The 23,320-nt window shown below is 34.8% G+C and overlaps 1 protein-coding gene across 1 annotated transcript in view; it reads right to left on the bottom strand.

Annotated features, from left to right (window-relative positions):
- Positions 1-23,320, bottom strand: part of LOC118191183 (uncharacterized) — an 85,964-nt gene that overhangs the window by 33,175 nt on the left and 29,469 nt on the right. The window contains exon 2 of the mRNA XM_035361986.2: positions 13,276-15,488. Within this exon, the coding sequence (XP_035217877.1) occupies positions 13,276-15,488 (2,213 nt within the window). The remainder of the gene's footprint in view (positions 1-13,275; positions 15,489-23,320) is intronic.

Genomic DNA, 23,320 nt, shown 5'->3' with positions numbered 1-23,320 from the left:
TAAGTTGTGGCTTTTTGCCAAGAGAGAGAGAGGAAGGAGTTATAGGAAGCAAGCCGCTTGCCACTGTAGTTTTACGAGTTTTCACTCTGTTGCTGGTTGCCTTTAAGGCCAGAGGTTTAGCCCTCTTGATAATTGCAAACGTATCGTAGTTTTAGCAGCTCGGCGTACTACATACGTACCTTTTTTAATTAAATGCCAGTCTTAGTGATAGGCATTTGTATACTAATTCAAAGTTAGTTTTTATTTAGTAGTTTTTATATTCTTACGTTCAGACCACAAGTGGTTGGTCTTTGTATTCCGAAGCTCTGAAGATCCTGTAAAAGATAGAAAATAAAGGGTTTCGTATACCCTTCCTGCTTGTGTTGTCTACTTCACACTTTCGTGAACATAGCTTGAGTAAGCTCCCTGTTCCGATTCAGGACATTCATGTTTCCAACGCAAATCAAGAGAAATACAAGTCCTGATAGTGGCGCCTGAAGAAGAAGAATAACCATGGCCGAGTTTCAAGAAGAAACTGAGGTGCCTGCAGAAGCGGCTCAGAATCCAGAAATGCCAGCTGCCGCCCTGGAAGGATTAGGTTACGTCGTCCAGACCATGCGCGCATCGATGATACCAGCAGCAACTTTTGATGGAAACTCACCGGTGACCAGTTTTTTTGGAAAAATTGGATGACCACTTCATGCTATATCCAGTCCATGAGTTCCAGAAAGTCACCTTAGCTACCAGCGCTTTGAGGGGCCAAGCGCTTAATTGGTTCAAATGTCTAGGAAGAAACCTCTTGAGTCAAGCGGTAACTCCCACCTATACTTACGAAAATTTCCAGACTGCCTTAGTAAAAGCCTTTCCTGTCGTAAGAAATCGTGCAAAATTGTAAGCGGAACTCTTCAGTATATACCAGCAACGAAACGAAAATCTTTCAATCTTTATTTTAAGACAATTTCACGTCTTTAAACTCTTCTATGGAAGCCGGCCGGATCCTGAAATAATCCATGTAATTTTGCCTGGGTTACTTCCCCAAGTACAAGACTTTGTTGAATTAAGGAACCAGACGACACTGAAAACGTTATTTGAGCTCGCAATCCAGTTTGAAAGTACAAGAACGGTGGACATTGAAAGAAGACGCCAGTACAAGCAACGTAGCCAATTTGGTGCGCCAAGACCACAGCAAAGGCAAGAGCACGGCTACGGAAGCAAGTCGAATCAGTGGTCAAGGAAACCCGAGTATCCAAAAACAACCGGCGAACGTCGACAGTTCAATAATAAGCCAGAAAAAAAGTCTGAAGGCCAGCGGAAAAAGAAGGAAGGCATGGAAAAGAAGAAAGAAGATTTAAACTAAAACGGATTGCTGCTGACGGGAGGATGCATAAAATCGAAACCCAAGAAAATCCCTCTTCCTTCAAGCTAAATACAGTTATTGTGAAAAATTTGATTCTTCCAAAGATTGGAAGTTTTGGTCAACAATATTCCAGCCACCGTACTCCTGGATACAGGCGCGCAGTGTTCCTGTGTGGCAGAAGATTTTTTTCGGAAATACTTCCGTAAATATAATTCGGATAATACGACAGTGTTAGCTGCCCAGGGGAAAGATGCAAATGCATAGGTAAAATACCACTCTATATTCGTATTAAGGACGAGCAGGTAAAGATAATGCTTTTTATCGTAAAAAATCTACAAGCATATGTAATTTTAGGGATAGATTTTCTTTCAGAGGCAGAAGCAACGCTGGATTTTGACCAAGCGTCCCTTAAGCTGACCATGAAACCAGTTCTCGAAGAAAAAAGAGAACCACCCACGTTAAATCTCAACCACCTGCCTACGGAAGAGCAACAAAAAATTCGCCAAGTGGTAAGTGAATTTGCTTCGTTATTTAGTGATAGTCCCGGATTTACTCAAGTGATGAAACATGAAATCGATACAGGAGAATCACTGCCCGTTCGCCACAAGCCATATCGGTACGATAAGACTAAAGAAAAAATTATAGAGTGGCACATTCGAGATATGTTACGTAAAAAGATCATAACGCCCATCCCAAGTAGTTGTGTTAGCCCGGTTGTGTTATGTAAGAAAAATAATGACTATCCAGTAACACATCCGAAACGGTGGCGTTTTGCAATTGACTGTCGTAAATTAAACTCCATTACTAAATATCCCGTATATCCATTACCTACTATTGAAGAAATTTTAAGGAACATAACTTCTACGAAATACATGATTACGTTAGACCTAACGACGGGTTATTTTCAAATAGGTGTAAAACCAGAAGATGTACCTAAGACTGCTTTTATAACCAAGTCAGGCACTTATTCATTCTTGTGTATGCCGTTTGGCCTTTCAGGAGCATCGGCAACATTTCAGCGATGTATGGAAATTGTGCTAAGGCCTGTTCTAGGAAAGACCACATTTACATATTTAGATGATATCATTATTACTAGTGATAATTCGGATCAACATATAAAAGATTTGAGAGAGGTGTTTTCATTATTAAATGAGGCCGGTCTAAAAGTTAATGTTGAAAAGTGTAAATTTGCAGCCCCTGAATTAAAATACTTAGGATACAAAATATCTCAGAAAGGAATCGAGACGGACGAATCAAAACTAATCGCTATTCAAAAGTATCCGCCGCCAAATACGGCGAAGAAGCTGTCTTCTTTTCTAGGACTTTTTTTCATATTAAAGGTCCTTTATAAAACACTTTGCATCTATTGTTAAAATTAAAAAGAAAAAAGGCAAGATTCTAGTGGACGGCCGAAGCCAATAGTGCGTTTGAAAAATTAAAACAAGCGTTAACGCAAGCCCCTGTTTTGAAATTTCCTGAGAACGATGAGAATTTAGAAATTTCAGCGGATGCTTCGGATTATGCGGTAGGATCAGTACTTTCCCCAATCAGCAGCCCGTGTCATTTTTTAGTAGAACTTTAAATGAAACTCAAAGAAATTATTCCGCGACTGAGAGAGAGGCACTTGCAGTTCTGTTAGCAGTGCAAAAGTTCCGAGTCTATTTTGGAAGTGCGCCAGTAACAGTGTATTCTGATCATGCGGCGGTAACTAGATTATACTCAGGGAAAAACTTATCCCCAAGGTTAATAAGATGGGCACTCAAGTTACAGGAGTATAATTTGGTAATCAAACACACCCCCCAAAAGGAAAATATCGTAGCAGATGCCCTATCCAGAATAAAAATAGATGAAGAAGGTAATACTGTAAATGTGGTAATGCTCACAGCATATACGATACATTCCCGAGAACCTGTAATAACCGAACTGGGTAAGGATCCGGGATTTAAAAATATTTATGATTATTTAAAAGATCCTGAAAATTTTAGCCACCAAGATATTGTGGCGATAAGGAATAGAGCGGCCCATTACGAACTAATAGATGGTCTATTATTTTATACAAAAACTACGAATTCCAACAACGAATTTCGACCAGTTATCCCAGCTAGTCTTAGATTAAATATACTGCAGGAGTTGCACGAGTCGCCTTTGGCCTCTCATGGTGGGATTCGAAGAACCATCCAACGCGTACGCGAAGCAGTTTATTTTCCTAAGCTGCAAAAGTTAACAATGGCGTATGTCCAATCCTGCCCAAAATGTCAAGCAGTTAATTACGTTAATTTCCGCCCGGCTGGGTTTCTAAATAGCATTAAATCAGAATTTCCAAATGAAATAATTGACATCGATTTATTGGGCCCTTTCCCGAAAAGTCAGTTAAATAAAAGTCGCTATCTCCTTGTTATGTTTGATCATTTTAGTAAATGGACCGAAATTGTTCCCTTAAAACGAGCCTCCGCGAAATTAGTTACTGATTCTATTTTAAATAAATATATTTTAAAATACGGGGCGCCCCTAAAAGTTATATCGGATAATGGTCCTCAATTTGTAAGTAATATATTTGAAGACATGTGCCAAAAACTGGGCATACGTGATTTAAAAATGGTCCCGTATCGGCTGCAATCAAATACAGCGGAACGGGTCAATAGAAATGTAGTGAAAATTATTCGTAGTTGTGTTAAAAATTTTCATAAAAGCTGGGATAACTATGTCAATGAATTAGCTTTCGCCCTTAGGACCGCCAAACATGACACGACGGGCAAACTCCTGCTGAGTTATTTTTAGGCAGAAAGATTATAACGCCGTTAGATAGAATATTTTATGTTCAACAATGAGCCCCGGAATTTCAAATGGGCGATATAGAAAAATTAATTAAAGAAGCGAAGAAGAACACTGAAGTAGCACAAAGAAAACAGAAGCTGTATTATGACATTAAACGACGTGGAGTAACTTATAAAGTAGGGGATGAAGTGTTAAAAATTAAGCATTCACTTTCTTTAGCACCAGAAGATAAAATTGCAAAGTTCTATCCACGATTTGAAGGACCATATGTAATAGAGAAAGTAACTGAGACTGTAGTGGTGTTAAAAGCCAAGAATGGTGAAACCTGCACCGCAAACATTGACCAGATAAAACCATTCTATAATCATAATAAAATGCAAATATTTCAAGATCTTTTGCAGGATCCGGCACGGCAGGCACAATCTCCAGAGGTGGCACAACGACAATCACAAGAACAAGCCATGAGTAGACAGGTGCATATGAAAAGAAAGTTTCCCCGTTGGAAAACTGAAGATAACAAGAAAAAGAAGCCATTCCACCGACCAGAAAAGAGAGGGCACGACCACCCCCAGAATGAAGAAGGGAAAAGTCCTACTAATGCAAAGAGAGCCAGGAAAAATGGCAGCAATCATAACACGGCTCCAAAACGAAAGATGTACCCACCGGATAGGAGTCTACGCAGCAAATGTCGACGAATTGACGAAGGAAAATCAGCTGCAGATGCAAGGAAGCAACATACGGTTGAACAGCCAGCAACGAGATCCAGGCAACAACGGGAGAGAGTTGTCCTGATTCCGCCAAGAACAGCTGCCATCAAACGGCTGGGAGGCATATAAGCAAAATGTACACTGCTAGGACAACGGCTTGAATTTGGCCAATGACAGTCCAGATGAGGGTCACCATTAACTCCGCCCACATGAGTGATGTCACATTTCTGACGTTTGTTTACATTCCGCTATTCGGAGTTATCCAGTGCGTTCTTTGAATGTACATTTAGCTTTTCGTAGTTGAAAGTGTTTATATATATATGCGTGTGTATCTGTATATAACGATTTAATGTTTGTTATAACGATTTAATATTAAGGATTAAACTACTGTTCCAATAGAAGATTAGATCTAGCCGGATGGAAGTTACTGATGGTTGGAAGATGCATGTAAAGTGTGGTTTACAAATTATTCTGCATATTGATAATCAGAAACTTTTAAGTGACTTAAATCATCTAATATATAAAATGTACCTGCGTGAATTAAACCAAGTGAAGTTAATACTAAGTTAGTGAAACCAAGTGCTAATTTGTGTCAGTAATTAATGCAGTAAATATTTTGAATCAAAATGCAACCAGTTACCATTGCATTAACATAGTGTCTGTCAAGAAATCCTTAAAATACATTTCATATATATCTATCTGAATATTTACAGCATTATTAACTGTGGTTTGATTTCTTTATTGGATTCAATATGCTTTCTTAGAAATAAACTTCATTTTATTATTAAAACGTAAAGAGTATAAAGATGAAAAAGTGAGTTCACTCTAATGAAGATATTGAAGTGTAATTTAGCTGTGAAACTACTGAAGTTAAATGAAGAACACGTTATTTAATAAGAACTGAATATATTTAAGATATGCTACCAGCTCTGATATATCAAGACTATTGTATATGCTTGTCTATGAAGATTAAATCACTATTAACTGATGGGGTTATGGTTCTGGTAAAGCATATATCATATTTGGAATTTTCATTGCTCAGTATGCATTCTTAGAAAGGAAGTTTGTTGTTTTGCTGAAATGTAAAGAAAATAATACTGAATATTTATGTGCTTAGTGTAATAGACTTACTGAAATCTAATTTAGCTATAAAAGTGCAAATGCTAAATGATGCTGAACATAATTTAGCAAGAAGTGAATTTAGTAAGATTTGTTTCCAGTTATGATATTTCAAGACTATCGAAAACGCCTAACAATGAGGTATCATTACCTGTTCTAAGGTGTAACGCTGAATTCAATCCAATAAGTACACTTTTATTTCCTGGAAACATACCTTCAAGTGAGTTGCTCGAATGTGTGTTTATAGTTCTTTACATCTAGTTAAATACAGTAAAACTTACATAAGCCAAAACTGAGTGGATTAAAAAAAATTAGCTTAAAGTAACATTTCAGATTTTACGTTTTACAAAGACTGATTACCTGGAGTTCCACTGATGATTGGACTCAATAAAATATGTCTTGTACCGACATTTTTTTTTTGACAAAAAGCATTTAATATTAAATTTTCTTACATTAGTATGTATTTTTGACTGTGAAGTTTGTGCATTTAAAAAATCTAATGAGATGCAGATTATAATATTTTCATTTATTTCCAAATTCATTAAAAGTATATTTTTACAATTTAGTGCCTGATTTTATACATTATATGTATGAGTAATAAATAATTATTGTAAATATACTGTGTAACTTATATTGGGTTTAATCCTAGTATCCGGTGCACAAGGGATTTGGCTACTTTTGGCGACTTTATGATGAGCAGTACATGGGATATATACGATGAGTAGTTAAACGAGTCATTTTGGTGTTGGCGATAATTTTCAAAATCGTACCAAGGCTGCACCGTATACTAGGATTTTACCCTTATATTGTGATCTTTGTATTGAAACAACTTATTTATATATATATATATAAGATATGTATGAGTCAAGAATCTACTCATGGCAAGTGAAATTGAATTGTTAGTAAGAAATTAATGATAATAAGATGCATTGCTGATGTATCTCATAAGATGTATTATTGATGACAGTACATAAAAGTAATCAAAACACTATAAGATTAAACTGTAAGGTTAAAAGGTACTATTATATTTTCGGGACCAGATTCAGAAATGTATGTATGTATTCATGTACATGTGTGTATATACACACGTGCATAGGCCCATCAGTGGCTGTTAAAATCTTTGAACATCCCTTCCCACAGGCAGATAGCCCTAGTGTGCTTTGCCATACTAAACTAAAATGAAACCAAACCACTCGTAGCTACATACATTACATCTCTGAATCTGTCCCGATAACAGAACAGTACCGGTTAAAATTTGGCTTTTAAAGATATGTGAAAAGAGTTTTGAATTAAAATTCAGACCATATTTCATTATCTTGTAATAAATACATTGAACTTAAGATTACACTGTCACTACTTACTATGAGTTCCACTAAGCTGTCAATAAGACTTTATATTTACATTAAGTACTGAAATCAATATCAGAATGTTGTGAATTAGTATTATTGTTCGCATGTGCTTCACATTTACAAGTCCATTCTATTATCCATAATTTAATATCCATTCTTAACAAATAAGAACAGTATAATACTTATTATCACATTTATTCATTTATAAGTTCTATTAATTGAATTTCCTATCTTATTTTACAAAATACTTTCAGCCTATAATTCATTTTTTAAATGTTAATTTCTCTTCATCTTAAGTAAAATATATGCACACATTATTGATGAAAAATGATTTAATTAAAATGTTCAAAGTATATGTTACAGAAAACAAACATATTGGCATCTATAATGCATTTATTAAAACTTATTTATTATAGTGAAATGCTCAGATTCCCAGATTAATAGATAGAGTTTGAAAAGCAGAGGTCTAAGATATCATGTAACGTTTATTTACATAAAAATGATTGTAAATACATAATGATCGCAAGTTATCTTATACTCAAACATTTCATGCTAACCTGCGCCCACCAGCGGCCGAGCGGTAAAGTCGCTGAACACTGGTAGTTCGGTCCGAGGTTCGAATCCCGCGAACGGGCCGGCTGCATGGGCGTTTTCGTGGTTTTTTCCATGTGTAACGTGTATACGAGCCAGTTTCCCTTAGAAAGTCCTCCACGAAGGCACTCCTTCCCTTAGGCAGATAGCCCTCGTGTGCTTTGTCGTAATTAAGTACACACACACGCTAACCTGCTTTTATTGCATTAGAGTTTTAAAAATAAGTACTTTTAATGGTTTTTCTACTACTGTTTCAAAATTATGATTTTTATGCCAGTCGGAAATGATCTTCTTCCAGTATACAGAATTAAATTATTTATTTCTGGAAGAGCCATCGAGTAATTTAAAATATAATACTTAGTACTCCAAAATATTCGCTTTAAAGTTTTTAACGTGCTGCTTTTCATCATATTAAAAAAAAATGTAAACTTGTAATATTGAAAAATTTCTGTCTTAAGTAAAATTATTGTCACTACATAATTTCAGTACAAACTAAATATTGCAGTATATAAAAGAATACAGTATACTGTCTGTAAAATTAATGATACGTATTAACACAAACACCTTGGCTCAATTTGGATTTAACATATGAAAAGGTAAAAGTTACTCATTGGGTGCAAGTTGATGGTTTTCACAACTTTTCTTATTCTATTTTATTATTTTCTTAGGATTGTTATGCCAAATTATTGATATTTATCGCAAGTTGACTTAACATTATCAAATTATGAAAATAAAACATATTTTAGAAATTTTAAATATAAATTTAAATTATTAAATAAGGATTACATAATAGTACATTAAAATTAAAACACGTTCATCTCCAAATCTTTCTGTAATTTTTTTGCCCTATTCTTTTCCATGAGCGATTTATTTTTGCTTGAAAAAACATTAAAGAATTTCAGAGACTCGGCATGGCACAAACCTCAGCAGCATTGGGTATGTACCAAATGTATTTCCTTTTTGTTCCTTTTAGAAATTTGTTGGGCAAAATTTTGTATTCCTGTAGAATTTTCAACGTAGTTTTTTCCATTGTTGGCAAATTCCAAAGCGCATATTTTAAAATTAAGGCAAAAAAATATCACAATTTGTTCATAAAAATTGTTCAAATTTGGAATACAACACAAATAATGTATACGAAAACGGCGACATTGCCCTATTAAAGGATTGTTATGAGCATGCTTGCCGGAGTTGGCACATTTTAAAAATTTGACGAGTTCTACTGAGTTGGTTGTGAGTAATAAATGAATAAAATTGTAATATGTGCATTTTTACTGTTAGGAATATAAAATTTTTACTTGTAATTAAAATCTGAATATGCTAATTATTTATTTGCCTTCTTATGTAATTTTGATAAATCAGCCACTATTTATTTTACATCAGTAATCTTCAGACTAATTTTTAATTTAGTTTCAGTGTGAATTTCTTTTGTGCTCTGCTTTCTTTTCTTATGTTTAAATTGACTTCATGTAAAGCAACATCAAAAATAAAACTATTGAAAAAATATATGAAAAGCAAACTAATAAAAGAGACAGATATGAAAATTTGTGAGTTCAGTTTCATATATATTGTGTACAGTAATAATTAAAAGGTGGGACTAATGAAAAGTACAACTTCACATACAGAATATGTCAGAAAAATACATACAGACTTTAACAGATGATATCTATATATTGGTTTCAAAATTTAATTATCTTTATAATATGTAGTATGATATTTCCTTAACATGTTGGTACTCTCACATATGTGTGACACATGACAGTGAACCAAAATTAATTTGGAGGGATGTTGTGTAGTATAGTAAATCGGTGAGGCTACAGGTCCTTCATCAAAAAATTATGGCAGAATGTGCAGCAGTCCCCTCGGACACATCGACTAAACATTGTTCAAATAACTGCTCAGTATTGTGCTATGTGTCTAGCTGTTAATGGCTACCGCTGTAACACTTTGAGCAATCTAAGTAACTGTATAGGTACATATTCAGGAATATTATATTAAACCTAGGCTAACCTTTGTATGATTTAATTAACTTATAATTAATTTCAATACCAAAGCACAAGAATTTTCTTTTATTAATTAAAGTGTGTGCATTTTTCTGATGGGCCCTTTATAAATATAGATGAATTTTAGTTTAATAGCACCGATGGCCAGACCACCAGCAAATGAGTCGTAGAGTCGTTGAACACTAGCAATTCAGTCTGGGTTTCAAATCCTGCTAAATACGCTGGTTGCATGGGCGCTTTCATGGTTTTCCTCAGGTGTAATGATGTGAGTATTAAGACTGTTGCAATCCAAATAATGTTATCAGATATTACAAAAGAATTTTATTTACCATCCTTGTGATATAAAACAACCTTTGTTGCGAAATGCTTCTAAAACGTACACTTTCCATGAAATCCCCATCTCTCTCAGGAACTAATTTAATAATTTCAAATTGCAGTACTCTTGCTTTTAATATTATTATAAAAATTCATTTCAAAGAGCATTAAAATCATGCTTAATCTGCGCTTTTATGTTCCCGCAGTCCTTTACAACCATCCTCTTTGTATTTAAATATTTGACTATATCCATAACCTTTGTGTACGTTTTTTGCGTAATAATGAATTTCACCATTAGCAGAAATTCTACTAATTACTCGACAAAAAAAGAGTTTCAGAACTGTACTGAACTAAAAAAAACTTCCAGTTCTCGAAACTCATTATTTGACTTCTGAGAATTCATTATCTGACTTCTAAGAACCATTAGCTTTTCAATATATGAACTTGTTAAAAGTTACAGGCATTAACGCTTATAACCAATATCGTATTTATCACGCTTTTCAAAGTAAATTTTAGGAAATCTTCTCAGAAATCTGCTAATGGGGATGTTCAAAATTGCTTAGACATGAGAGCTTCAAAATTATTTGAAAATGTAACTGTATCCATTAATCCATTCATTCTATTATTAAAAGTATAACTGTTACAAATAAATAATTTAAATTATTAGAATTAGTGTAAAATAATTTACTTGGGGTTGAAAACTTCAAACAACAGTTAAACATGAAAATTTTTCTCTTTAATAAAAATTTTTAAAAAGCATACAAGTATTTCTGTTTTCTCCTTAAATAAAAATATCTACCTTTGACCAATTGATAAAAATAAATCATTACTGTTGAACAAAATTAAAACTCAACTAAAAGGTTTTTTCAGTTTTGAAAATGTCCGTGTTTGTTTAGAATCAAAGATAGGTATGAATACATTGTTACAAAGTTCCATCATTAATTTTCGATTTTAATTCTCAGTGCAGACGATTCTGTAGCGAATAGGTGGAGGAGTCAGAAATTATTTAGTCGATAAATTATAAGATATCAGAAACGTGTTTCCACTCATAGTATAAAATAACACTTGTTATAAAATGCTATTAAAGGACACAGATTTAAAGAGATCTTTAAAATAATGCTCTTTCATCTTTCATAATATCGGTGATAAATGCATAGCTAACTAACTAACAGCAAAGTATTCTCAAAATTTTCATTTTTATTTCTAACGGTAGGATTTTGTTACTAACCGAAAACAGAAATATGTCTTAGAGATACAGAAAGATCAGGATAGTGTCACTCACTATTATGCATTGAGTGAAACCTCTCATGGCGACAGTTTCCTGCAGACGACTACTTCGGAAAGCGATCACTATTTCTGAGAACGCAGGATTGCTCTGATTTTCACCGACAGTCACCTTGACTGTCGGTGAAAATCAGAGTCCTCATCTATAAAGAAGGCCAATTTAGCGTTTAACCGCGGTGGTCGTTTTAGAGAGGTTTCAATATACAGGGTGTTTCAAAAGGTCGTTGCCAAACTTAACATGCCGGTCTGCCATACCATGACAAACAACATTTACGTAGAAGCGTGTGTCCGAAAATGCAAAGGGAGACCGCTAACGGGCAGAGTTGGCGAACGTAAAGGGAAGAAAGAAAGGATGTCGAAAAACGTGTTAATATGGCTTATATTAAAGAACATTGTTAATTACCCGAAGATATTCAAAATTCCTTCCATTCGCCACAATACATGCTTCACAACATAGACGCATGGATTTACGGGCCAGTTCAAAATGGGGAGGTGTGTCACGTACATGTGTCGCCGCTTCCACGATCCTGGCGACGAGATTCCAGGTCCAATGTTTCTATCGTCTCGTACACTATGGACTTCACGTATGCCCACAGGTAGAAATCCAGAGAAGTCAGATCGAGGTATCTCGATGGTCATGCAACTGGTCCGCTTTTGCCAAATCCAGCCATCAGGATATGTCCTTTCGGAGGTATTCCCGCGCACTGTTGCTAAAATGTGCAGGCACTCCATCATGCTGAACGCCTGAAATGATCACACTTCCCACTCTTCTGTAAGCCTGCGAACATCGCCCTCCAGCGGTCGCCGTTCGCATTCTCGTACGCAAGTTCCTATGTAAATCTTGTTTGTCATTGTATGACAGACCATCATGTTAAGTTTTTCAACGACCTTTTCACACCCTGTATTTATTTTTAATGTAACAATCATGAGAAGCAATTGTCCATTTCACCATCTTGAATTAAAAACATTTGATATATAAATACCATATGCTTTCCTTATATTATTATGTCATGTTAAACCTACAAGAAACGCACGTAAATCCTCTCTAAGACGATCACCCAGGGTTATAAGTCATTTATGTCTTCCCTTGAAACTAATCGTCTTAGAAAGCTTATGTTCTCAAAAATACTAGTTATTTTCAAAAGGTGACTGCTTTAAGAAGGTATTTCGCCCCGAAAGAGTTATGTGTATTTTAATAATTAACACAATAACAACTAAAAATATCAATTTGATGGATTTTAATTAAGAAGATAACTTTTGCTAAAATACTCCTCAAAAGTCATCATTATTCAAAAATGGTCTTAAAGACGAAACAGGCAAAAATATTTTCCCTGCATTTTTTAAAGATTAAAAATGAATTAGTTTTCAAATATTTAAACTAATTCAACTGAACATGATACAGTTTTTAAATATTTGTTTTAGTCACTGTAAAGATGAAATTAGGTTTAAAAAAGTCACCAAAAATCGGAGTAGATTTTGTAGTCATTTTTATATCGAAATTTTCGATCCTGAAAAAAAATTTACATAACTAACTCTTACTTAAGGAGTTAAAATAAGTTACGTTTTCAATTAATTTATTAGTTATTATTAGAGTTTTTATAATGTATTGAAAGCTACAGATTTTTTTCCTTCGTGGCAGCAATATATTTTTCTAATACCCTGAACTTTCTTTTGCAAGCCTTGTAAGTATACGTTTTGTAAATAAACCTTTTGTAAGTATACGTTACAGAACACAAACAAGTAGAATTTCTATTTAAATAAAATGGTCATCAATAAAATTTGCATTAGCGTATATTTACCTGGGATAATCAGAATCATCAAGACAGATTTCTTCAGTAAGGCGGTCACACCTTGGACCCATCGACCAGTCATTTGGCTTGTAACTGTAAGAAGGCTTGGGCATGGGATCTGAAGATTTTAATGAACCAATGTAGTTCGTCGATGGAGATTTTCTGTTTGCTTTGTGCCGCACTGGGCTGTAAACAGGACTCAGTGGTCGAGTATTCCCTATTTCCTCATTCTGAAGCAGTGCATAAATTGCATTATCCAAGATATTTTCTGATGGATCTTCGTTATAGGGTGCTCGTGTTGTTGTATAACTTGGCTTGTAAGTTCCTAGAATGATCGGTATTAGTTCTTGTGGTAAATCAGGCAAAGGAACAATTTGACCTCTCAGAATGCGAATGATTGGCATGGATGATTTAGAAGATAAAGCTTCATGGCTGTCGAAAGGACTGACAACTATGCCAAACTGACGCTGTTCTGCCGCATGGGTATCAGAAGAACGAACTGTTGCCTGCTGGATACCACTTGATTGGACAAGAGTTGAGTTGTTAGAAACATTTCCAAAATTGAGCATATTATTAAGCAGCCTGGCAGCAACGAGCTTTCTAAGCAAAGGAATTGTTGTGTTTTTTATAAAAGATTGGAAATTATGCCCAGAAATAGCTCTTGAGCTCTCTGTAGTGTGACTGTCATTCGGAAGACTGGAGTTTCGGAAAAGAAACTGGCGCTCAAGGCGAATTTTATCAACTGCAGGTGACATCAAGAAATCAGAAAATGACATCACATCACCATCTACGCTGTCCACATTGTCTGTATCATAGCCACCATACTGTTTCCTTTCTTTACTTTCATCGGAACTATAACTGGATGTTTCTCCGTGATTATTTACCATTACATTTGGTACGTGATATTCAAGGCTATCATCGTTAAACTGTACATTGTTTGCTGTCACATTTTCTTGATTTTTAGTTTTAAGACTATTAGTCTGACGTGGAGGTGTTTCTATATTCTGAGAGCCATACACACTAATTTTGCTGGAATTGAAACTTATATTTTCATTCTCTTCGCTATCGTGAGAATCATCGAAGTCAACTTCAAACCTCCTTTTCCGAGGAATTTCGTCAGGATTTCCTTCAGGAAATATATAACTAGATGCTTGCCTTTTACGTCGAACTGTTTCTTGACTGTCTACGTCAAGAGATCTAGGTCCAAACGCAGGTCGGTCAGAGCGCCTAGCGAGCTCATTCACCGTGATTTGATCTTTCAATATGAAGGATGGCTTCCTTATGATAAGATTATAAAATTCATGTTTCTTATTAGGTACATTCAACCTTAATGTAGGAGTCTCTGCAATAATAGTCTTATTCACTTCGGGTGGTATTAATGAAGGACGATACTCATTTTCTTCATTTCCTCCAACAGATGAACCAGAACGTGACTGATTCACGTCATCTATTTCATGATTGGGCTTACTTGAAGTATGGAAACTTCCAATAGGGTTATCTTGCCCATTTGACTTCATTTCATTCTGATGTGAAGAATAATGTTGTCCATTTGGATTTCCAGGTAATTGATTTTGTACATCTTGTGTTCTCTGATGTTGCTGGGGGTGAAAATTATTCGGAGAGGCTCCGTTTTCTTTACCATTATCCCCTAACCGAACATTAGGACCTTGATGACGCTGAATGTATGGCACAAATATAGGTGGCCTATATGCTGGAGCAGGTCTATTGAAATATCCTCCAAGCCCATGATGCTGTTCTTGGAGAGAAATGCCTCCTCGAAGCACTTGCCTGTTCTCATTTAGGTAATCTCTTCTGTCAATTGATGGTGAATAAGGAGTGGGTGCCCTGTACCTGACATTTGCATCTACCACTACTGGCCTGTTGTGTTGAATAGGATTAGTAGGATTAGGTTGACGATTAATATGACTGAATCTGTTATTATTATTCTTATTCGAAGATGAGGAATGTGTGGCATTATTTCTGCTGCTTCCAAGCCTCCTTATTCGAACAGCAGAAGATTTACCTGTATCCAAACCTGCACTAACTACAAATTCAGCTGCAACATCTCCATAAGAACCATATAAAGCTGGTTTTTGACGCAAATGATCTCTGGTGATGATGACAGTTGGCAATCTTCTCCGACTACCACTTGAAGAGGGCTGGCTCTCTTGGGCAATACTCTTTGTGAGCAGGAAATACACTCCAATAAATGACCACAGCAGCTAAAATAAAGAAAATGCAATAGTTTTTACTTTCATCTTAGCCATATATAAAACTCAAATTCTCTTAATAAATAAAGCTATATATTCTGGCACTAACTATAAATAAGGCACTAATTCTGGCACTAATTATAAATTCTGGCACTAAATATAAATAAAGCTATAATACGAGTATTCTGACAATACAGTGCCAGTATCTGTTACAACTGCCTAGTGGGAATTGAACAGGTAACAGGTTCAATTGCCTAATTGTAATTGAACAGCTGAGTTTCTTCTGTGCTTACAAAGTAGTTAGTTTAAAACTGTAATTAACTGGAGATTTGAATTTGCTGAAAAGTACTAGTTTAGTTAGCACTCGCTCTGAGAAAATACTGTTTAAGTCAAAGATAAACTTGATAAGCTTTTATTGTTAAAGTGAGTATTATTTGTTGGCCAGCTCCAACACATTTGGCGCCCTAAGCTATCAATATAGTTGACACCTCGTACAAGTTAAAAATATCAATAATTCAAACATAAAAAATTAAATTAGGAAGCTGTCACTTGCGAGAGCAACTTATCTGGTGCTTCCAAAAATCAGTACCTTAAGCGGCTGCCCGTGTAGCTTATCTTTCAAGCTGACCCTGATTATTTGAATTTAATTTCTGGGAGGTTCTAAATAAAAAAAATTAAATTGCACTTCATATCTAAAACCTAAATAAAAGTTGTAGCCAATAAAAAGGCTTTAGTTCCCCCCTCCCCCCATTTTCGTCTTATTTCTGTTGGCCAATTATTATGTGATATACAGTGATACAATGATATCCAACTTCTTTAGTTTTTATTAATAAGTAAGCTACGACGACCTTATTATTAGCGGAGACTTTGGAAGAGTTACAACGGTAACAGAAGTACATCATACTCTCGATTATCCAGGCGCAGATTATGTGTGTGTGGTGATGCGCAGCACATTCAGTGATATATACTAAAATGTGTAACAAAAAACGCGTGAAAGTCCTAGAATCCTCGCTGAACAGCGTATTCAAGCTTATTTTCAACGATTACACTGTACAACTCGTTCTGTGTGTGCATAATCCACTGAGATATTTTTTGTTTCGTAACGTATATTCGTGCATATTTTCTTCTTATCTTTTCAAAATTGATTTAAATTTTTAGAACTTTATGATTAGAGAACACACTACAAGTACTAAGCTCAAGGGCGTTCCTTTCACATTAAAACGAAAGTTTAAACTAATGGAAATAGCCTAACGCAGTAAATCGAAAATAAAGCTCGCCGAAGAACAGAGGATTGGTGCGCAAATTGTCCATGATACTTTTAAACAGCAACATAACTTTCACAAGAGAGACACACAAGCCTTCACAAGAGATTATGACAGAGCTGTAGATGCTTCTAACTAAAACAGCATGAAATTCTCAAAAAGCTTGGCCGAAAGCCTTAGAAAGTCTTCCACGAAGGCATCCGTCTCCTTAGACAGATAGCTCTCGAGGCTTCGCCTTAATCCCATAAACCAAACCAAAACCGTTAACCGAGGTAGTCTTCTAACTACACTGGTGAAATAAATTAAGAGAATTTGCACATCTGATCTACGATCTCCAGAACTATAGGACAGATTTTAATAAAATTTAGTATGAACATAGGTTGATATAATACAAACAAGCTAAACATTTAACAGTTATACTAGACACACATGTTCGTGTGTAACACTCATGGGAGTCTGAAGGTCTGAAACAGCGGTTGCAGAACAGCGAGTTACTTTTACCATTTCTTCTACTCTATCAGACTCTCTAGATTGAAGTTTAAATAAGGGAAGACAATCTTAGCTTAAGGAAGAGACCGGCAACCTCAGCGTGCCCTGATGAACTAAGTAAGGCAAATGAGGAACATATTAATGACTCGGAGGACGTTTTCGCCTTGCTACAAGATGTGGGTTTCAAGATGAGTGTTTCAAAATGTAAACTCCGAAGAAAGAACTTCAACAATTAGGATGTTGTCCAACAAAGGTCTCAAATCTGATGAATTTAAAATCATGGCGTTTAAAAAATTGCACATTATACGTAACAATGCAACGGTTAACGTCTTTATTAAGACTCTTACCACGGAACTTCCATTAAAGATTTCTCAGCTACTGTGGAACCGCTGCTAATGCTTAAAAGTCCGCTTGAAATGCAACTAATCGAGCGGAGGAAAATACAACGTTTTAAAAATTAAAAGCAGTATTCATTGAAGCTCGGGAGTACAAATTTTCCGATCCGGAAGGTGAGTTAGAAATCGCAGCAAACACATATTTCAGGAAAATCATACACGATACTCACAATAGATAACATCACGACTGATCCTGAGACATTTGCTGTCTTATTAGCTGTTCAGTTGTTTAGGTTTTATTTTGGTAAATAATTGGTGACGGCTTGGCAATCCACTATCCTCAGCTTAGATTCTCACAATCTTACTTCTAATATTAAACTTACTTCACTTAATACTGTAGTAAATTAGACGAAATAGTAAAAATGCAGGAAAGATTCAAGATAGGAAATTAATTGTTAATTAAATAAATCTTACACCTTTTCATCTGATTTCCTAATTTAATCCTGTCAGCCGAGGACTTTTCGACACGTGCCAAAAAAATAAATAGTCTGTAAAATATTATAGGTGCTAGAAGCTCTTAAACGTATTAACAAATTCCAACTTGAGTTGTAAAAACTAGAATGTCGTGGAAACTATTATTTTGCGACCAGGTAAAGTGTATAGTCAGTACAGTTAGTACACATTCGGGCAAAATGCCAAGAAATCTCTTAAACATATTAACAAATTCCAACTTGAGTTGTAAAAACTAGGATGTCGTGGAAATTATCATTTTACCGCGAAATCTTAAGGTGTGCAGTCAAGTCAATACGGTCAGTACACATGCGGACAAGCTGCCAGATGAGATATCTGGTGGTGAATAGAAAGGCAATCTCTACTACCAATAAAGTAGACTTCTACATATAAAAGAAGCCCCTATAAATAAAAAAGGGGCAAACGTTACAACAAAACCGAAAGGAATAAGAAAAAACTTGAAAAACTCTTAGCAATCAACAATATCCTTTGAAGCGTAGAAAAAAAGCTGTATGTTATTCCAAGTCATTGACATATGTCGAACAGAATTCTGAAGCACACAAGATTAATTCGTAAATCTACTAAACCTTTCTGCAGAAAAATAGTGAATGCTAACAGATTTTAAATACTTTTCTCTATGATTCGTCACTATTCTCGAAAGACACAGTGAAACGACTCGAAATAGCAAAATATTCAAAAGCGCGCACTGCTTTCGTTTGAGATTAACATTAAGAGATCGCTGGTTTTGGTAAGTCATGCGTAATGGGATTCATTAAGAATTGGGAACAAATTTCTTGATGTAGGTCATTATAAAAGTGATCAGACTGAAATGGACAAAAATTACCGAAAATAATTAATTTTTTATATTAGAATCCTGGTAAATAAAGTGTGTTTCAAATATAATATAATTTATAGATCGTAGAATTTCTAATTCTGTTCTCTTGTGCAGTATCTTTTAGAACCAAAATAAAATCGGATTGAAATAACGCAGTTTCATTCATAGGGTAAAAACTACACTCGTTCTCTTTCATACATTTCTTTATTTTAAGATTGCGACATTTATTTTTCTATGCCAACTGACATTCCAAAACGAGAAACAGAAGTACATAGTGAAGCTTTCAAATTCTTCTTCAATTTTAAAATTATTTAACAGATTAAAGATTTTGTTTTATGAGTTGGCAATAACATTGTTTTTATTTTTATTTAACTTTTTATACTTTTAAATATATTTGGAACTTACCATGCCTCACGGACTGGAAGAAACGGCGTTCGCCAAAGTTCTCATCTCTTTTCTTCTTGCTTAAAAGCAAGATTGCTACAAGAAAATATATTCGAATTTTTGAATGGTAAATTTTCGTTTCAGTCTCTAGTTGAGAATTCTGATCTCCAGTATTCAGATTGCATTTTTTTTCTTTCATAAATACGAGAAATTAAAATAAATAAACAATAGTTCCTAATTTTTAATTGCCGAAATTCTGGTCATTTTGTATATTGTGAAGAATTTTTGCAGTTTTAGAATCTTAGATAACGACTAAATTTCTTTACATCTATGTTATTATTTAGGCAAATTTAAACGATAACAATGTTTTTGTGGTTTTCCGGCTTTCTTACTAATAAAATATTATCAAAGTTTTTCATATGCCTTTACAGGTAACGAACGCATATGTTTAATAAAGTTAAACCAAAGGTACTTTCAAAATAGCGAATTCCTCTTTCAGGGTTAGGTTAGGTTTCTGAAATAAACTAACTTAACCTTCAAAGGGGAATCCGTACAGCAAAGTACACGAAGGTTACCTGCCACGGAATGAGTTGCCTTACAGAGAGCTTTAAGGGAAATATGGTTCTTATTTACGTTACACATGAGGAAAGCCTTTGGGGTCTGATTTATGGCTAGACACCCAATTTAGAAAAATAAATTCTTTAATTAATCGAAATACGTACATGGCAATAAATAACAGGAATCTCAGCGATGAGTAAAACGCGTGCATGAACTTGTAAAAACAGAAGGCGAAAGTTCTCTTTTGCAGTCGCGCAGAGATAATATTCTTATAGAACTCGAAGCGCCGAAGAAATGCGGGGGGAAATTCTTATTGCGCATGCGCGAAGAAGAAAACTCGAAGCGCCAAAGAAATGCGGGGGAAAGGTAGCCGCAGCCCCACAAGCCACGAAAACTAACCACGCAGCCAGCCCTTTTGCGTGGAATCGAACCAGGTCAAACTCCCAGCAGCAGTCTAAACCACTCGACAACTGAGCACTCAGCTGCAGCAATGTAGCATAGACATATTTATAATAAATACAGGGCGGTCGATAAACATTGGTGAGATTAGGCATATCAGTTTTTACTTCTATATTCAGAAATGTATAAACTTGTATATACATTTCAGTACGTTTCGATATAGTATGTACCATTAGTTGCGCGAATGAAATCAAGACGACATTTAATTTCATTAACGGTTTCGACTGCAGTTGTTATTCGATAATTAAGGTATAGGCCATAATTTTCGACAAAATAATATCGGCGATTAAAAAGAGAAAAGTTCTGCATTAGCTTCGGAAAATATGGTTACATCCCCCAAAAGCCAAAGTAGATCAAATGAAATTACCTTCAAACAATTAATTGTTAGTGGAAATGCTTATGACTCTTTTTTTTTTTTTTTTTTTCCCCCATTAAATGGATGATTTTGCTGGCTTCGAATCTCACGTCTTCGCTAATACCCAACGTTTCCAAACTGCGTAGAAATAGGAATACGTTTAAGAGGGTTAAATGCTCCTCGCCCCAATCAAAATTCATTTTACGAAATTATACCTTGTATTTTATTTCATTCCGAAAAATCATTCCAAGTTCCATAACTGCCTAGGTTGTCAACATTTGCTGCAGATTATTTTACAATGTCGTTAAATTAAATCTAATGAAAATTTTATTCGTAATTCGCGTTGCCAGTTTCACATTTACAACTGTCACTCAGAAATCTCAATTGAAAACTCAAGTGTGACTTTTGGCGCCATCTATTGATCTGAACTGAAAGTAATTTTTAAAGTTATTTCTTACAATTTTCTGTTCAAGGAGATAAATTTCGCATGAATTAAAGTTTTAGGTGCAGAGTTGAGAAATTCGAGTTCTGTTATTTTAATGTTTGTAAAAGAGCATTTTATGTAATATTCATTCTTAATTTCACGTCTAAATTTCGTTTTGATTATTTGAATATACCATATCTTATTATTTTTTCCAAAAACTTGTGTTTCATTCTCTGAAAAAAATGTACTTTACGCACATTATTAAAAGATTATAATGATTTTTGTTTCATCATCGTAGATAGCCTTTCTCATGCTATAGGCTATCTGCTATGGGAATAAAGCCTCAAACACCGTAATGGTTTTTATCATTACAGTGATGATGTAATAATAAAATTAATGTAATGATTTTTATCATTTCGATTCTTAAAGATAGGAATATTTACATGCTTAATAGTAGAAATCAAAAAATATACTGTTTCATTTTTCAAATTACTTGGGCATATATAAATGCAGTAAACTTAACCGTATTTTTTCAATCCACATTTTATTAACTTCAGTGTAGATAATATTTTCGCAAACTTATATAGTAAAATATATGTTTAAATCAATGAAAATCATCAAACGCTCTGATAAGATTTGCTTGAAAACAAATTAGTATTCATAATAGGATTTTTCCAATATAGAACCAATTTCAGGAAATTGTTTTTATATGCATTTCGCAGATCTTCCAAACTTTCCGATAAAGACGGGAGCCTTCTATTTTTCATCGCATTTTCCGGTTTCTTGGCAGATGTCCGAATAATCCGATTCCTAATTTGACTGAATGTAGATCGTAAATGGGGAAGGAACATTGATATATGACAGTAAAAAAAAAAAAAAAAAAAAAAAAAAAAACAGAAACCGCTGGGGGGGGGGGAATTGTCGAGTTTTTATATATATATATATAAAAGGCAGCACTGTTGTGATTTCTTCCCACATTTACTTGTTCGAACCATGTTCGCCCTAGCCGATGCACCGTGCTCGCATCCATGTGGGTATCAGCTGCTATTTGACGTAAGGACCAACCCGCCCTTCTCAGTCCGATCACCATACCCCTCCTAAAATCGTCTATCTATTGGAAGTGCCTTCGTTGACGGCGGCCTGGCATTCTCTCCTATTTACACGTATCCTCCGGGACAAAACCCAAGTTTCTTCGATAATTCGTCTGACAGAAATAACGGCACGAATATTGCCCATTCTTTCCCTTATATCTTACTTCATTTCACATCATTCGCATAACTCAGTGACGTGCATCTACTCTAAAATTTGCATAAATTTCTGACCATTCCTTCTTGGTGTTGCATTTTCAATGTCAAGCAGAGCAGAGTATTTCTATCAGTATAATTTTTTGCGTTTAAATTAATTCAGGTTTTGTGTTTAAAACGTAGATCAGGCAAAATAATTATGTTTTTACAACAACTGTAGATACTTATTATCAGTAGAAAATTTTTATGTTATAACAACAGACTCGAATTAAAAACTGTATAGATGAGCCGTCCATATCCATATCAACAGCGACTGCTTTGGATTTGTCAAACAAAAGTTCAGTGTCGCCCCATTCATTTCCAATAGAAGTTGTTAAAGAGTGCCAAAAATTAACACTATCAGAATTTCATCGAGAGACAGATAGCAGTACAGTAAGCATACGTTTCAAAATTAACTTTACAACCATTCAGTGCTGCTAGGTGTACAAGCAGAGTAGATGCGTTAAGACCTCTAAGCTTTTCAACTTTTATAAAACTATGATGCATTGTTCCAAATAATATAAAACGTCAACAGAGATGTAAAAACTGAAATTAAAGCAAGCGGGTTAGCAAAAGACAATCCAAATTACAAGTTTATGTGATGTAACTCTTTGCACTCTATTTTGTATGAAATAAATTCAATCTGGAAGTTATTGCAATCTGTAACTATAAATTTGTCAGATTGTTTAAGATGTTATCAAGAACCATACAAAATGTGAAATGTTATAGGGAATATGGATATGATCAGATGAAAATTGCTGCTGATGAGATTGCAGAGAATTTTGAATGAAGTACAGAATCTCCTGCGATATTTAAGTCAGAGCTAGAAAATAAAATCGTCAATTTGACTATGAAAAATTTGTCGATGAATCTTTAACAGAGGAAATAAATTTAAAATAAATGTTTTCAAATACATTCTCTTCTTAATTATGAGAATTAAGTGACATTAC

This window comes from Stegodyphus dumicola, chromosome 1 (genome assembly GCF_044657685.1).
Source record: "Stegodyphus dumicola isolate Sdum_Otavi_A_Nest chromosome 1, ASM4465768v1".
Classification (NCBI taxonomy): Eukaryota; Metazoa; Arthropoda; class Arachnida; order Araneae; family Eresidae; genus Stegodyphus; species Stegodyphus dumicola.
Note: the sequence above shows the minus strand (reverse complement) of the source record. Positions and strands in the feature narration are given on the sequence as shown.